A 17,926-nucleotide genomic window follows, 5' to 3' on the forward strand; every position below is an offset into this window, starting at 1 on the left:
TCATATCCCTGAGAAAAGAGCTGACCCAAATGTGGGTACGTCATTCTCTTGCTCACTGCTTTCTGTGACACATTGACTGCTAAAATTGTAATGAGTTACAGGCATATACGCAAGTCTGGGTCAGAACCGTCTTCTCCTGTGATGTCAGTGTACCACCAGGGAGAGAAGGACATACTGGCTGGAACAGCTGAAAATGTTTCTAGCAATAGCGCCCGTCTGGAAACCTAGAAGCAAGAGAGAAGCTCAGCAGGACCCAGGGAGAGTTTAACAAACTGAAAACAAGGGGAAAGAAAGCCATACGGACTGGCTGAGGAGAGAACGAGCTGGGTATCAAGAGCACAGATGGCTTCTCAGTCCATCAATGCCCACAGTCTCCCAAGGGAGTTCACAAACATGCTGGAGAGGGTGGCGGTTAGCTCTTATAGGACTCTTTAGGTGAGTGGCCCTCAGTGAGAAGAGCAGCATGGCTGGCTCTCGTTTGCTGCAAACACTGGAAGAATGAGCGGGGAAAGCCATCTTGCAGTTACTGGTCTGTGCTGAAGGTCCCACAAGTAGGTGGGCAGCACCTCCTCAGCAGCGGTATTCAACCTGACAGAGATCTACCGCCACCATGGTACAGAGCCCTGTGTCTCTCGGCATCGACTGCTATACCCCAAGCAGACAGAACGACGGAGAAAATGCAACAACTGGCGTTCTGAAAGATAAACCGAGAACAAAAAAAACTCAGATAATTTATTAAATTAAAACCTCACACGTGTATACAAATATATCCTCAGGTTTAGGACAGGATTCACCACTGGAACCAGAGAGGTTAGAAAAATAGAAAGAAAACATGACTTTTTACGGATCCGCTGATCACAAGAGTGCATGAGAGTGCTAACACAACAGGCACACTCCATGGGTGTAGGTGCGGGTGTGTGTGCACACGTGTGTGGGTGTGTACACACACATCGTGTGTGGGTGCGTGCATGTATATGTGTGTGTGCACAAGTGATTTAGGAAGAATACAAAGTACAAGAAGGTCTGGAGAGTAACCTTAGCAGGAGAAGTGCTGCTCCACCAGGTTCCCATAAGACATGGCCTTATATATTGCTGAAGCACATCATCTGTGAGCAACTCTGGACAAACTGTCTATGACTGGAGCAACTCCCCTGTGGGGCTTCCTAATGTAGGAGTTTAAACTTAAAAGGACACTGTCAAGTGATTGCTTTTGCTAGTTTAATTTTTGCATTTCCTCCATTGTTTTGGCAGATGGAAAATAATTCTCCTCCCAACCCCAACTACTGATTTTGTCCTTTCTTATTTGACAACCATTGATTTTTTTTCTAAGGCTATAAATGTTTTAATAACTTCAACTTTGTAGTGCCTCATGGCAAAATATCTTTACTTGCACTGACTGCTAAACACCGTTCCTAGCATGCTGCTGATAAGCGCAGCAATTGAGCCAGCACGAGAAGTGTTTAAAAGTGGGTATTTGTCTGGGTCTTGCTCGGTTTGTCTTTATTCGGTTCAGCAACCGGAGGTCTTCCCCCAGGAGGCCGTTTTAAGCCTCTTCGCTCCAGGATTTGTTGCTACAACATACAGGATGCACATCTATAGGTTCTAGAGATCGAGAGTGGATCAAATTTGGTGGCCAAAAACCTTGACAGTGTCCTTCTAAAAATACATTTCTGACCAAAATACAGACCCAAGACAGACACTGTCAGACTCGGAATAGTTCTTGGACGAAGTAGACCGTTAAAAATCTTACGAGTGGTTAAATATTGGCACCCACAAGGAACGGGAGAGCCCAATGCCCCCCTCTGGAATGTGTACTCCAAGGCACCGTTCACGAGTTTTTTGCTATTTCCAAAGGTCTGTTAGTGCTTATTAAAAAAAAGGCAATTAAATTTACTGTCAGATCGGAAAAGATCACAACATGAAAATAAATGTTTGGTTTACACCCAGAAAAGTGGTTCTTTCCAAAAAAAAAAAAAAAAATCAAACTTGAAAAAAAATTAACACAAACCAAAAAATCCCCAAACGTAAACTTGTATCCTGTTTCCTATTTCCTCCTCATTCTCCCCAAACGCCTGCTTCCCTTTCTTTCTTGGCCCACGACAATCTGCTCAACTGCGTTTTGACAGCAGAAACATGAAGAGTAGGGGGGAGTTTCTTCACTCTGACGGTCGGGTGCATGTCACGGCCGTGGGAGATCACAGCAGGCTTTGCCGGCCGCCAGCCGCTTCAAACGAGGGTGAATACTGGGCAGGGCCCAGAATCTCTGTAGGGAGGGGTGGGAAGAAATCGGTGTATTCTGGTTTTGGAGTGGGGGCAGCTTCTGCTGCTCTTCCTTCTTCTGGCCTCAGTCTTCCAACCTGCTGTTAAAATTCAGCCACGATGCAAGAAAATGACATTATCCGACCTGTGAGTAACACTGGACCAGAATAAACAGCCCAGAATAATTCAGGGTATGCTGTTTCCCTCTCTTCTCCCTTTTCACATCACCACTATCAAAGTCCTGCTGCTACAAGCTGTCCCAAAAACACACATACCCCATGGCACTGCTGTCCAGTTGCCAGCCCTCCCCTGCCAGAGACGGCTCAGGGTTCCTGCCTGCCCCCTAAATCCCAGAAATGGCTTTTTCTTTCGTCTGACATGCAGCTTCCACCCTTTCTTTCTTGCCCCTGGCAGATACATGCTCTGAACACAGCATGGTCCGTTCTCTGAGCAGAGAAGCACGCTGAGCCGTGCATGGCCATCTGAGAACGTGGGACCTTCACAGGTTCATCCATGCACGAGCGATTCAGGTGGGAAAGCGTGGTGCACCAGGGATCAGTACAGATGTGCATCACCATTAAGATGAGGAGGGATGACCGGCGAGCTAGTCACGAACCAATTCTGAGCCACATACCCAGCTGGGAACCAATGGCCTAGAAATAGTCTGGGCTGATGCGATTCTACCTTTCCCTCGCTGCAATTTTACTGTGCGAGACGAGTATTTTAGCGTCATATTTCTAGGAGCACATGCCGGTGGCTACTGTTACAATAAAATATGAACACTGCATTGTGCAGAAAATGACCATTAATCCTCTAATCTGCAGTCATTTTTACCAATTCTGCACATTTCTTTAAATAACCAAGTGCATGCAGTAGATGGGAGTGCATTTAAATAAACTGAAATAGATACAGCATGAATAATTAAAGCCGGCAGGGAAATGTGCATTCCAAGCTGCTAGTGGAAATAATTACTGATTTGTCTTATTTACAACAGGCCTGGATATGGTATCAAAATAGTGCAAGTTGGTGAAAATGTCGGAACACTTTTCTTACCCTATGACTACTACATATCTCATTTTTAAGGGGACATCAAATAAAGTTTGAACCACTACAATGGCTGCTTATATTTAGCTATTTAAGGGTTATGTTTCCCTGCATATATCCTGTTAAATAGCACTGATTTAAGTAGGAGCATTTTTCAAAGGGATGCATAGTGCATTAACCCTGCAACATCTATTAGTGTTATTAGACACCGTAGAGCTGAGCTGGGGAGAAACCCCCCTAAGATCTCAACATGGTAAATACCAGAATGCTGAAGGCGATGTTAGATGGCAGAATCACCGAGAAAAGTATTAAAGTGCTTGTACCTTTGTAATACGCTAGGTTTTTAAACAGGTTGCTTTGTAATTAGAAAATAATCTAATTGAAATGCAGCGGTTCTTGTGTTATGCAGCTCTTGCAAACCACTTTACAGCTCAAAATCGATAATGAAATATACTCCTGATATGAGGCTGACTAAACTATGACTTCAATCGACTCCAAAATGTTGTGGGCTTTTATTTTAAATTATATTTTAGAATAATTGCTTGGCACACTGAAGTTTTGGTTTCCAAAAAAAAGGGGATAAAAACCCTTGCTAGCACCTTCTGATTGGACTCTCCAAACACCGTTCTTCTTGCAACATGATTATTATTCATTTTTAAATGAAACAGGAAGCTACCGTGCTCATTCCTAGAGGGAGGAGACAATTAGTTGCCAATCATATAATTTAAAAAATGATACTTTGCCGCATAAACAAATCCACTGCAGAAACAAGACTAAAAAGGTCCTAAAAAATCTACAAAGTGGCTGCGGAGGAACGAGCCTCGTCAAATGAAGAATATCTCTTCTAGGAGCTGGCTCTCCTCTAGATCGTCCGCTCGGCTTCTGACATCAAAGGGGCCTTGGTACCACGTGGGTTTTCTGTGGCTCCCGTGACGAGGTGCGTGTGCTTTGTTGCAGCTGTGAGACTCTCGGTAGCGCTGTCCTGGATTGCAAACCGGGCTCACTGCCTCAACCAGGTCAAGCAGGGAGTCTTCATACCTGGGGAAACACACCATGCAAAAGGAATCGTGTTAAGCACTTCAGCATCAAATACATGGGGGACTGAAGGGTCCTAACTCTCAAGCTCCGGCTTAAGTGAGATACGTGGGACAGTGCTGATCGGGGAAGAAGAGACCTTGCCCTGTATGCCTAGGCTGACCTCGTGAAGAAGCAGCAGGAAAGGTTTCAGTGGGCACTTTATTGTAGTTTGAGAATACCTGCTTTTCACTTGTCAGTCTCACCAGGTTTTCTATTTGAATTGGATAGCGTCTCATTCGCAGTTCAGAAATTCAGGAGAGAACAGCTCAAAGGCATGACAGTCCAATATCCAGACTGAGTGTAGGACAGACCCTCATAGGGAATGCTAAAATGACTTAGAAACACATTGCCTTTGTCTGAATAGGCTCTGCACTTGATTTCTGTTCCCAGGGATCTGAAAACAGCAAGCACCTTTATTCTTGATGCTACAAAATACCCATGTTTCTTATAAATCTCTTTGCAGTATCTGGAATCTAGGCAGAGTTGAAGCACCAGAGGTATATAATCTAGGTAAGGTAATACAAAATCAACACTTCAGGCAGCAAAAGAGAAGGCAAAAGATACTAACCATTACTCAAGCTGTCCTTTTAGCTTTGAGCGCAGATGGGGAGAAGCTGCATGACAACGTATGCGGAGCAGCAACACATACGGAGCCAGGGCAGTTACTCTAGGCAGGTCAGACAGAGTTTTCCTATTAACACTCACACAGGATGAGCCTTAATATAAATACCAGCGCAGAACGGATCGTGACAGTATTTGTTTTTTTATTCGTAGCTCCTGTATGGTTTTGATTGTCTCAAGAAATACAGCTTCTACCACTTCCCTTGGGAGACTGCTCCCCAGCTAAACAGATTTCAACTCAAGCAGCTCATCCAGCCTTCGGCCCAAGGCTCCCTTTGTTCCACATTGTTAGTGCTGGTCACTGCTCGGCTAATTCCAGCGCTCGGATAATGACGGATAGTCAATAGTTCATACGCACATACCTTTATAAAGTGCTTTGAGGATTTACAAATGCAAGTGTAAGATATTAGCAGGGTCCTAAATATTTTCCAGCTGTAGAATCTGCTGCAGAGCTTGTTGCTTGAGTTGTCCAAGACGCCTAAGCAAATTAGTGGTAGTACATGGGTCTCCTACACCTTGAGCCACAAACCGCACCGTCTAATTTCAGTTCTTTCTTGGCCAACCTACGATAGTGCATGCGGTATACGATGCGATTTCAAGGGCCAGCCTTTCCCAGTTAGTCCGCAAAAGTGTCTGCAATACCGAAGTACGACCTGAACGCCGAGGAATTAACAGCGGTAACAACGGGGAAACGCCGACTTTGATGGCAATGACTGCAGTTCTTTTAAACAGTAGGTGTACTGAATTATGTTAATCTTTTCATTGAATTTGATCATTTTTATGGCTTCTTCCCATCTGCTGGCCACTCTCGCTCCCAAGTCAGTGAGGTTTTGCACTCCAGTTCGGTATCCATAGGTTGGTTTGTTTTGCCCTTAACATATTGGTTTGCATTTTCTCAATCCATTTTGAGACTTCCTTGCTCATGTTTCAGCCTTTCTAGACCTGCCTCTTCAAATCTGCTCCAACAGAGCCCAATAAATACAAAGAGAAAGAGATTTTCTGTTCATTTGAACTTGATCGTTTAAGTGACTGACTGCTCTCACTAACACGGCGCTTTGTAGATACCCTGGTCAAAGTTTCAGGTATGATGAATGAATTTGGGGTCTGACTTGGGACCCATTATAAAAGCCACTTAAGTGCTGAGCATTTGTCCTCTGCAAGCTGGACCCCTTTCAGGTGTCTCAAGTTGGACTTCCTATAATGGAGGCACCCGGTCATAACTCAGGATCTTGTTCCACAACTGTCTGGAGATGAACTTTTCGCAGATGGGGTGTTTTGGACCAGACATGCCAACACAGAGGTGGCCCAAAGAAAACCTCTTAGCACAAGCTGGTTTCATGAGCCACACCTGAAACTCCCTTCTAGATTAATCCAGCCTACCGTACAAACGCTTATCTCCCCGGCTGCGGTGCTATCACAAAATTTCAATTTTTCCGGCAGCCACATTCAATCACAGATTAGGTTCTGGGGAGGCGGGGGGAGGGGGAAGAACCAAGCCTGTAAGTACATTTATATAGTGAACATGCCACCCCTACATTTCGGCAGCACCTTGGAGCTAATTTCTTCTGCAAGTTTATCTAAGTTTTACAGCATTTCTGCTATCAGGAAGGCTAAATGATTTGGCAGATTACAAGAGCAGCGAATAGCAAAGATTATTTAAAAGACCAGCTGTTGCAAATCAGTCTATTTGACACCACAGTTATATATGCAATAAAATGAACGAACTCTGCTAACAGAGCGCTATCTGATAGAAGAGAATGCTCCTCGCAGGTATTTAGTGTTTAATCCCATGATAATAGTTTGCCCTGGTTTGTCTAGGTGACATCAGACTGCATCTGGCTGGAGGCAGCAGAGTTGGTCTAGGAAGGTGTGAACATCGCATAGCCAATTTTCTCACCATTTATTTGTATCCGACTATTTAAAGGGCTACTGCCAAATTGCTGAGGTCCCGAGGTATATCCTCCTCGACAGAAGTCCTGTCTAGTGCTGGTACGTTCTACATTAAAAACAGCAGCAAAACTGAGTTCATTACTATTTGCGTGGCACTGTAGTTCGGCACAACGTCAACAGCCGCAAGAAGCAGCGCTCAAAAGACAGGAAAATTTCAAACGAAGTTGTTCCTCCAAATATCAGTCACCCCTAGCGCACAGCCTTACTACTGGCACAGGAAAGCGCAAACCCTTTCCGTCGGTAAATCTATGTGCAACGCGAAAGGAACAGCACTGGCCGAACAACCTTAACTCCAAGTCTCCTGACTTCTAGGTGTCTGAACAAAACCCAAGAACGGAGAGAGGCAGGTGGCTGTGTTAATATGAAGTCAGGCAGAAGGCAAAGTAGAGCTGCACCTTATAGACTAAAAGAATCAGCGATGCATAAGTTTTCATGACCAAGAGCTTGCTACATCTGCGCTTGTTCATGAAAGTTTATGCATCTCTGATTCAGTCTACAACAGGGATGGCCAACCTGCGCGGCCACACGTAGGAAGCATCCGCATGCGGCACGTGGCAGACCAGGATGGGGAAGGGAGCAGAAAACTGAGTAGCAGATTGGATAGGGGCACAGGACAGGGAACAAAAAGCAGAGCAGCTGCTCAAGCAGGGGAAGCGGTCTCCCTCACCCCCACCTCCCTTACCCTCACCTCCTTTCCGGCCAGCAAGACTCTTGCTCCAGTGTTTTACGTTGCGCTGGGTTTCAAACTAAGCTGTAATGGAAAAGGATCTCACAACTGATACGCAGAGATGTAGGACTCTCCAGGAACAACAGGTTCTCTCATTTACAATGCAGGGGCTGAGCATCACCAGGGACGGACTATACGAACCTCCGCCCAGATTCTCATACTGTTCCTGAAAAATGGCATAGTTTGGGGAATGTGACACCCCAAACCGTATGACACATGAAAACCACAATAGTTGTGGAGCAGCAACTCCACGGCACCCTTGCATCCTGATGGGCTAAAACAATAAATGTGTTTAGATACTGGAATATGACTTTGCACTGTTAATGTGGAGCCGTCAGCCACTGCCAGCACAACGCAGAATATTGTAGGTACACAGCGCAATTTATAACTTATACAGTTAGCTATATGATGGTTTGGTATTGCACCGTACAGTTTAACTAATAAAACCATTTGCTCCTGTCTGCAGAAAACAGAGCAATCGCAAACAACTTTGGTATTTGGAGGAGCTACTAGGAATTTCCCCACTAGGCAAAATAACTAGATTTATTAGAGTCATAAACACTCCAGCAGCGAGATATATGTATATTTCCTTAAACAAGCAGTGTCAGATATTATTTGATCATCATGTTCAGGTATCTTTTCATTTACAGTCTCTGAAAATTTATTCTTTGACCATAAATGTCTAGAAAACACACAGTGCGCCTTTTCTGCAAGGTGATGGCATATCAACAAAGCACACTGGCAATATGGTATCAAAGATTAGTAGCTGTATGGGTTTACTTTTATTTTAACTGCATATGCCCAATGAAATAAAAAGTTTATTTTTATACTTTCGTTTGAATTTTCAACATAAAGCTCCCGGTGATTTACTAATGTTACATGAACTGCCTTTCGATTCCAGCAGGCTTTGATATCGAGGCACGATACTAAACTACCACTTTGTATTCCTAGAACAGCATCCGTCTCCGAGAACTTTATAGATGCTAAATGCAGCCAGCAACACTTCTGGGATGGAGACGATGGGTCCATTTTACAGAGAGGGAAACTGAACTGGGGGGAGGTTATGTAGCTTTGGCATTTGCCATGTCGAAGTAATTTAGCAGAAGAGGGGGAATAAAAGGCACCTTTGGATAGATTCAATAGCCACTAATCAACTCACCAATTCTGCCTGCCGGTGGTGGTCTTCTGTGCGACTTGCTTTCAGCACCCAGTGGGAGCACCCTAATGCAAGACGCTGAGTGCCCTGCCTCCCCTCAAGCACTGTGCTTCGCTAGGGGCATTGGGCTGCAGCAAGCTAAGTTGCTCTATTATGTCCCAGTGAATTGTGAGAAAGCATCGGAGGACTACTGGCACTTGAGTGATTTCACTGACAAAGAGGGCAGCTAATCAGCTTCAGTGAAAGTGGAATACAGGCTGTAATCCATTCTCCAAGACAGGCCAGCTCGCCCTGGCTGCAAGTACCATGGAGCTCGAGTGAGCCATTTGTGTGACTGGGTGAAAAGAAGATACAGAACAGCACCTAGGCGAAAGCTTGGGCTAACTCTGCAGTGAAGATAAGAGCAGGTGCATGGGAGCTAGCCATTCAGAAAGCTGGATGTTGAGGCTTCAGGGATTTAAACAAATTACATATGAGATGATGAGAGCACCAGGCATCCCCAGCTGCTAACTCCCAGGATGCTGAAAGAGGAGACATACATTTGCAAGATTTTAGCCTTCACACTTAAGGGTTCAAGGAGTGAAGAAGGACCTGGGTCAGGAAGTAAAAAAGAAAGTGAGCAAGGGGAAGATGCTGATTTATAACGGAGCTTCCCGAAGGCATGGCTACAATACTTCGAGGCTGGTGCAGAGGCACCCTAGACCAGTGCCTGAAGGTCCTTTCAAAGGTGCGATGTTAGCACTGCCAGGTGTGTGAACATGATTCACAAGATAAAACCTACAGGTTTCAAACAGGAATTCGTGGTGTTAAAAACACTGCGACTGCGGTGGTCTTTCTGAGTCCTTTACAACAGAATTGCCCTATTGTTTCTCCGTAGTCACAAAAGGAAGTGAGAACTACAAACTGGAATTTTCTGTTGGGTGCCCGAGTCTCTCGAGGGGTGCCTCTAGTCTAAAGATGCTGAGAACCACTGCCCTAGACTGCCCGTGCATTGCAGGACATGAGAAGAAAACCTTTACCGCTGCCTTGTTTGCTTAAATCCTAAGCAATGTGGATAATGTAGCTGGGGTGCTAGCACTTGATGTGTATTTTCCAAATGCATGCATGTCAAAGTGCAGGCAGTACAATATTTTCTACGCAATTAAAAAAAGCACCCGAGCCTTTTATCTAGAATACATCAGACAACATAATACAGAATACATCTGCATTGTCTCCTTAGTGAGAGGACCCCAGAGCACCGTAAAACCCACACCTACATAATAGCAAGCTTAGAGGATCAGCTACTTTTATGATGCTCTCTCAGGCAGTGTTCACAGAATTGTAAGCTAGAGAAGGAAGGACAAACCTATTAGATCATGCAGCCATCTCTTCCAGCTGACAGAGAACCGACCCTACAATGCGCTTCCTAGACTTTGCCTGCAACAATCAGGTCCCTTGGGAGTCTATTCCCCAGCCAAATGCACCTTGCGCTGGCATTACTACTTTTCCTCGTGTTCCCAGAACACTTAGAGGCCCTGATCGGGTGAAGGATGCACTGAACATACATTTCTGAGCCCGATTCCCTGCCCTGAAAGGTGGGGGGAGAAGGAGCGCAAGCACGCAGAGAGATCACTCGTGTAGCAAATATCACACGTGCTCCCACTCATTCCCTGCTGGGTCCAGGAGAGGGGAAGGCGCTCCTTTCCATTCTGGTTCCAGACACGTACGCACGCAGGTCAGGGAGTTTTTCCTGATAGTCAGCTGAAGTTTTTTTCCCTCCTCCCCCTTAAGTTCACACCATTACTTATACTCGCAGATCTTTCACAATACTTAGAAATTCATCTCTCTCTGACGTTAACACCCTTCCAGTATTTGAATACTATTATAGCCCCCCTCCCAACCTTAGTCATCACTTATCCAAGCCAGACATATTTTAATCTTTTCTCATAAATCAATCCCTCCAGCCTCCTGATAATTTTTGTTGCTCTTCTTGGAGCTTCCTCTAATTTGTCAATAGCTTTCGGGAACATGGCACCCAGAAATGAGCACAGCGTCCCCGTGGCAGACTTGCCCTAGAGCTGTTAAAGGGGCTGAGCTCCTCTGTTACATGATGAGATGTCTTTGCAACCCCCAAAAATCGCACTGGCTTTTTAGCAGCCTTCACGCTGCTCTGCAAACCCCTGTCTAATTTGTATCTATTGATACACCTGAGTGTAATACATCACTGCATGCCATAAAACCTGACCTACAACTGCACCAGACACTCTCTCGTATTTGGTAGGGTCAGGCAATATCGCTGAATCTCGTGAGCAATGCCATCAGAGACCACAGTCCTCTGTAAGATCACGGATGGGGTTGGGAAGGAAGAAAGACTTTGATAATAGTGTCACGCCCTTGCTAACCTGAACTGGCCACACGTGGCATAGTTATGGGGTCAGATCCTTCCACGTGATAAATAGGAGTGATGAAGGCCTTGATTCTGAAACTGGCTGAGCGCTGGTGGTTTGTTTCTCACCTGCAGCAGAGAGAACAGCATTGGCTTAATAACGGATAAAGAGCTCAATCCCCGGGCCCTGGGTGAGGGCTGATTAGACAGACGTTTTTCTCACTGCTGCTTCACCTACCATAGTGTCCAGCTGCCTGTCATCACTGCAACTGCACTTCCTTCTGCAATCATTTCTCCTCGAGACACAAATAGCCCATCTCTGCTTGCACTTAACAACCGAAGAACAATACCCTCCTCGCACTTGCAACACTTTCTTAGCTTTCCAGCTCCTTCCCTATCAACTCAGCCTCCCGTGTGCCTTGCTTGTTGTGGTGCTTGCTCAAAGCATTACAGGAAAAAACAGAAAGCAGACTTGGATTTGGAAATCGCCTCTGCTTGATCTACCCCGCCGTAGCCCCCACTTCCCCTTTGCTTGTCTTGTTCTTCAGGGCAGAATATATACCTTAGTGTGGTCTGTACAGCACCCAGGGATCCTAACCGCATTAACAAAAACAATAATACTTTGCACTTGCTCTATTAGCATTCGATTTCTATTAAAATACAGATTTCAAGAACAGAAACAGATCAAAGTGCACGCCGAGCCAAATGCTCTCATGAGCCGTTCTCCTCCAGTCACCTGCCCTTTCCCTTTGCTTTTGGTTTCTTTTAACACAGAGCTTCTCTCTCTTTAGACTGTCACTCCTTTTTAAGGCAGGAGTGATTATCTTCTTTGTCTGAAGAGTGTCTAGAAATTTGGGGGTGGGGTATTTAATAGAAAACTTGGTACCATTTTTTACAAGTCTGCCTGCAGGTTACAGAGCCTCTGCCAGCGTTTCTGAAACATGTCACTCTTTAGGGGGCACACATAAATAACAGAAGCCTGATTTTCAGAGGCGCTAGTCCCTCAAAGCACCCACTGCCTTCCAGCATGATTCACATGATTAACAGGTTGCCTTGCTTCTCAGGCTCAGCCCAACTTCTTAACCAGCCCTCAGCGATAAATCAGCTTCTTGTTTCCACAGGTGCAGTCATTTGGAGATCTACATAGTTTCAGGTCAAGCACTAATAACCACGTTACGATTCTGAAGTTTCCTACCTTGTCATTTAGTTATTGAACTGTGAGCGTTCATTGAATTCCTAACCACTGTGGCAAGAAATGCTAGTACGCTGCGTAAGATTTAAAACCTCATCACACAGAGGAGCAAAAATATGAATGCAATTGTTTCAAATCCCACCCTGCTGAAGTCAACGTGAGCTTTACCACTGCCTCCGGTGGGGATCAGATTTTATTATCCTGTTTGAGGTTTTTGTGTGTGAGGGGAGCAGATTTTGCTACCCCTCTGCCTTTTTACATCAAAATATTTGGAATGGGGGTGGTTCGTTGCAATTTGTTTTTAATCCCAATTAAATACTTTACAGACTGTTTAATGCAACATCTAAACCAACACCAACTCGCACTGGGGACCTCCCCTGCCCCCCTCCTTCTTGCTGATCACTTTAATTTCTATTGTTGCGATTTAAGGTGTTTTCTAGCAGAATCAGGCAGTCAAGTTTGATGGCTAGAAAATGATATTGAGGGATTTGCTTTTGGGAACCCTCTTATAGTTAAGGTAGATATGCATTAAAATAATGGTATAGGGCAACAGCAAGGGTTAATTGATTTCTAAAAGCATCTCTGAAAGTTTCCTCAAGGCCTGCTGTGTCTGAAGCCAGCAGACACACAGGCTGGACAATTAAATACATGTACCACACTGTTCCATAACATGAGATAAGGTGGTACCAGGTCACAGCACCCAACTGCAGAGCCCTTGGGATTTCTGGTTTTGGGGAACAGACCAAATTAGGAAAACACAGGTAAGGCCCAGATTAGGATCTGTGCATGGGATGGGTTTATGAAACACAGGAATATGCTGACAGGACTGACAGTATGATGACGAGAGAGACCAATCGGCGATGGCTAGAGATGAAGAGTTACACAGGGGGAGAAAAGAATACAAAAGAATGGACTTCAGAGCAGCAAAGGGTCTGAGAGGGGAACCTGAGGCCACCATAGGCTGGTGGTATGCCCTCTGTCCGTCTCATACACCCCACTGGGCAGTGGTGACACGTACGAGGTGCATGTGCACCCCCTCCTAAGAGTGCTGGTACACCCCCAGACAGCAGCGTTCCCGGGCAGAGGGGGCAGGTGAGAGTGCTGATGCCCGTCTTGAGTGCGCTGGCCAGGGAGGGCGCCAGGAGAAGCAGTCCTTCTGTGGCTGATCCTGCTGACCTGGTGCACCACTGCCAGTTGCGAGTTGGCAGGATCAGCTGCGGGGGGACTCCCCCAGCCCGGTCACTGACTTTCTGCTGGGAGGGCAAGTGCCCCCCCCCCCGACTAGGGAGGCACCATGCCACTGGGGGAGGGTGGGCCTCGGCCTCCAACCTCCAAGCTGCTGCATTTGACATTCAAGAGAACCTCAGGGTGAAGCTCACGTACTGGCCAGATGTACCTCGACTCTGATGACAACTCTAAGACCGGCAGAAATATAGAATTGTTTCCATTATTCTTATCCGCCATCACTGTGTATCAATAAAATTCACCTATTATCGAATGGAAAGGTCGTGGTTGGTCTAAGGGTTTTGGGTCCACCTGGAACAAGGTATCTCTGGGTCATAAATGCAGTGTCAATAAAACCGTTCTGTTCCCTTAATTATCTCTGCCCTGTCAGCTACATCCTTGAAAACAAGTTACCGTGAGACCACTCAGATATCAATAAACACCAAGTTGCAACACTATAATATCCTGCGTTCCTGTCATTATGAAAGTAGCCATTTCAGAGAGGTTTACAAAATTTAAATAAGCCAAGCACTTTAAAATGTCTGAAAATCTAAAGAGATCTTAATTATTCTTCAATATCTTAATCATTCTGGACAATCATGATCTTGTATAATGGGCATTTTAAATGAAAAGTTTGCTGCTCTGTGCAGTTGCCACTTCCTACTAATTGTGAATTAAAGCATAATTTAGCAGGACGGTATGCCAGTACGACGAGTAAAATTTGCAGACACTTGGTTGAAGGGGGAGAGGAGGGAGGCGCTGGTGAACTCCTTTAAGTAATAGAAAGTCAGTCGCCAAGCCATACTTTAAAAGAAAACACCAGAGTTGTGAGTTGGCAAACTGACATGAATTAAGAACAGAACGTTTGAAATAAAAAAAGAAAAAACAAGAAAAAAAAAAAGTGCTTGCCCTGTAAATCTTACAGGGCAGAAGTGATGGTAGGTTATCATTCTGTTTATTAGCATGCATGTTGGAGAGCTCAGGCCAAGTCTGGATGCGCATTCATTCCATTTTATGTCGCACATTACTGAAAACCCATTTGGCATAAATAATTCATAAACGCATTGTCTGAAAGTTAAGACTCCAAAAATGCAACATGGTTTTCAACTTTATGGTTGCTTGGTCTTTAGGACAGAAATAGACATTTGGATGGATAGGCTTGGCAAGTCTGATAAGAACCCATCCGTTTGAATTACCCACTGGAGGTGTGGTGCTCCTCATCCATGCAACAGCAGGGCCATGGCGATAGCCACATACTGTCATGAGAGCACTGTGCTTGCAGGAGCAGGATGATAGCAGGGAATGGGAAGAGACGGGAAGAATGAAGTGTGGAGTGGGAAGAGCCTGCTGGCTTGAATGCTGAAAATACCTGGTCACAAAAGTTTTTAAAAAAAGCATGTATCCTGGTATCGCTGGTTAAAGGACTAGGATTATATCAGAAGGAGAATTTGGAACGGGAAAGGAGACTCACAAGGAGAATGCTGAGAGTAATCAACAGGGTTCAAAACATGCACATGGGTTTTGGGGCACTTTGAGGTCATGTGGACGGGGGTAGCAGATAGAGGCTGCAGTGTCTTGCTACAGAAGCCAGAGGCATGAATTTGAGCCTCATTCTGGACTCGTGGTGCAACCCAGCTGTATATGGCTACCTGATCAGAGTCAAAGGCAGCTGGTTGTGCTGCCACCGTATCATCACGCCTTGGTGAGCTGTTGGCTACAAAATCTGCTGTGCCTTTGCCACGCTAGCTCAGACCTTGGAGCAAAGGAATAGGAAAGAGACTGTGAATGGTTTCAGAAACCTATTTTCTGATCAGGCTTCATCCTGAACCACCCGCTTTTTCCACTCCTCTCTGCTGGAACTTTCACAGAATCCCAGACGGCGAGGGCTGGGAGGGAGCTCAGGAGGTCACGTCTAGTCCAAACACTGTTCAAAGCAGGACCAGCCCCAACTGCATCATCCCAGCCAAGGCTCTATCTAGCTAAGTCTTAAAAACCTCCAAGGATGGAGACTGCACCACCTCTCTAGGTAGGTAACCTGTTCCAGTGCTTTACTACCCTCCTAGTGAGAAAGTCATTTCTGCTATGTACCCTCCACTTCCCTTGCTGCAACTTGAGCCCATTGCGTCATCTGCCCCCCACTGAGACCAGCCCAGCTCCATCCTCTTTGCACCCCCCAGCAGGGAGTTGAAGGCTACTATTCAATCCCCCTAGGTCTTCTCTTCTGCAGACATTGCTGGCGTTATTGGAATTATATTGACATAAAATAGAGACATGTGGTGGCAAATAAACCCACACTTAGTGTAGAAAGGCCTCAAACTTGCAGGAAGCCAAACGTCCTCACCTCCCATTGAAGAGAGGGTGTTCTCCACCGCAGGAAAGGGCCCCTCAGTTGTCTGCTCCTCACAATGCTGTATCTCACTGACAATATACGTAGCATGGGCCCTGGATTAAGCGACTCTTTTTTCAGTCAGCAATTTAGCCAGGGGGCTCAAGTCACGGGGCATCTGCATTTCAGTGATATCCTGCTCCGAACTATACTCCTCACGGCCTAGTTACTTAAAAGAGACATTTACCTAACACAGCCTTTGCTGCACCTCCCTGCTCACTAACTCCAGCAATTGTGCATTCAGCAGTCATAGGTTAAAACAGCACTGGGAGCCTGGACCAGAACCCGGGGCCCCTGCCCTCCAAGACACTACCCACCCGCCAAGGTCACAGTCCCACCCCCGCTTGCTTGTTCTCCTGACGGCCCAAACTCGCTTGCTCATTGGGCCAAGATGCTTTGCCTCACCTACAGCTGTGTAGCCTGGGGAATTTCCTGGGAAGTGGGAGATGGGGTTCAAATCCCCTCTGGTTAGGGTGGCCCACAAGCCCGGTGTCCCACTTTCTGGGCAAGTACCTTAACCACAAGGCAGACAAGGAATAGGTGGGTGGGTCTTCTTCCTCCCCGGTCAATAGTACTGCCAGTTAAACATGTGAAGGAACTAGATCTCTCCGTGACAAAAGGTCCAGAGAGAGGCATCTTCCTTCCGAACGAGCTGGAGGCTCAGTTTGCCCTTTGAGAGACTGGAAGAGCTCTGTGCCTTCCTGGGACACATCTCCACTCCCTGACGACGTGGATCTGCTCACTATCAGAACTAAATGCTTTGCTCTGCAAGACAGGCTTACCGTCTTGAGGAGAGGCATCCACTGCAGAGGCCAAGTCTGAGATTGTCTGGTAAGCAGCACAGGATCTGAGCCTTGATGCCCTAGCGCTGCATGCTGGGGCCCGCATGGCCTGAGACTCTGGAAGGGCATACAAAACCTCTGGAGAAATAATAACCCCAGCCAGCACCGTCAACCCCCCTGCTTTGCACACTGGGATAAAAGGGTATGGGCTCTATTCATTTCCAAGTGTGCTGTAGCTCTCTGGGGAAATGAATGAATTAACTGAGATTTCACAGATGAAAGAGAAGGATATATGGTTCAAGCAAAAGTGGCAGAGGTAAAACAATATCCACAAGAACGCAGTTTGTTCATAGTACCTGGTTTAAGTCAGCATGTAAGCAATGTGCGGGAGGAGGGCAACTGCTGGAGTCGCGTAGTAAATATGAATAAGAGACACAGGGAAAAGCCAGTAACACCATTCAAAGCTTCATAAGCAAACAAGAACTGAATAGGGCTTGATGCTGTGGAAGCTACCCAGTGGGCACGTCTACACGTGCATTTACTGCGCAGTAAGTGGTTTTTAGGCTGCTGTCTACACATGCAGTTAAGGCCTTAAAGGTGCCATAATGTGGCTTGCTGGGTGCCAACATCAGCCTGCCCTGGTCAGCACCCTAGACAGCCCCAGCCCCGGCTCTAACCTCTTCCCCTTGTTCCTGCTCCCCGTCCGAGGAAAGTGAGCCGGAGCCCAGTGTGGGCAGCACGCTGTCGCCAGGTGCCATGGTGCATGCTGGAAATGCAGGAAAGGCCCTCCCCTCCCGTGACTCCCTGCAGGGGAAGGGGGCAGCACAGTGCGGGCAGGGCTGGGGTTGTGTCGTCTGGTCTCTCTGCAACACCCGGCACTGCTTTCCCTGCCCCATGGAGTGAGTCGCTGTGCTCGGCTCAACCCGGGCCGGGTTGGGGCTGCATCGGCTCCCAGATCCCGGCGCTGGTGTCCCTGCAACACCTACCTCCGTCCGAGGCATGTGCCGGGCTTCCCTGCCGCCAGGACATTGCCTGAGAGAGAAGTGGCTTGTGCTGCTGGGGGCTCTGTGCAGCTCAGCCCCGGCTCGTGTTGCACCCAGCTTCTCTCACCGGCAGCATCCTGGTGGCAGGGAAGCCCAGCGC

At 46.5% G+C, this 17,926-nt stretch overlaps 1 protein-coding gene across 2 annotated transcripts in view; it reads right to left on the reverse strand.

The window, feature by feature from the left end:
• Window positions 1-718: 718 nt before the first annotated feature.
• The window catches only part of KIAA1328 (KIAA1328 ortholog), a 215,418-nt gene continuing 198,210 nt past the window's right edge, over window positions 719-17,926 (reverse strand). Inside the window, exon 11 of one of the 2 annotated variants that reach the window (XM_014593926.3) lies at window positions 719-4,341. In XM_014593926.3, coding sequence (XP_014449412.2) covers window positions 4,128-4,341 — 214 coding nt within the window. In that variant the 3' untranslated portion in view covers window positions 719-4,127. The remainder of the gene's footprint in view (window positions 4,342-17,926) is intronic. The other variant, XM_014593928.3, reaches the window with a different exon arrangement.

This window comes from Alligator mississippiensis, chromosome 3 (assembly GCF_030867095.1).
Source record: "Alligator mississippiensis isolate rAllMis1 chromosome 3, rAllMis1, whole genome shotgun sequence".
NCBI classification, from domain to species: Eukaryota; Metazoa; Chordata; order Crocodylia; family Alligatoridae; genus Alligator; species Alligator mississippiensis.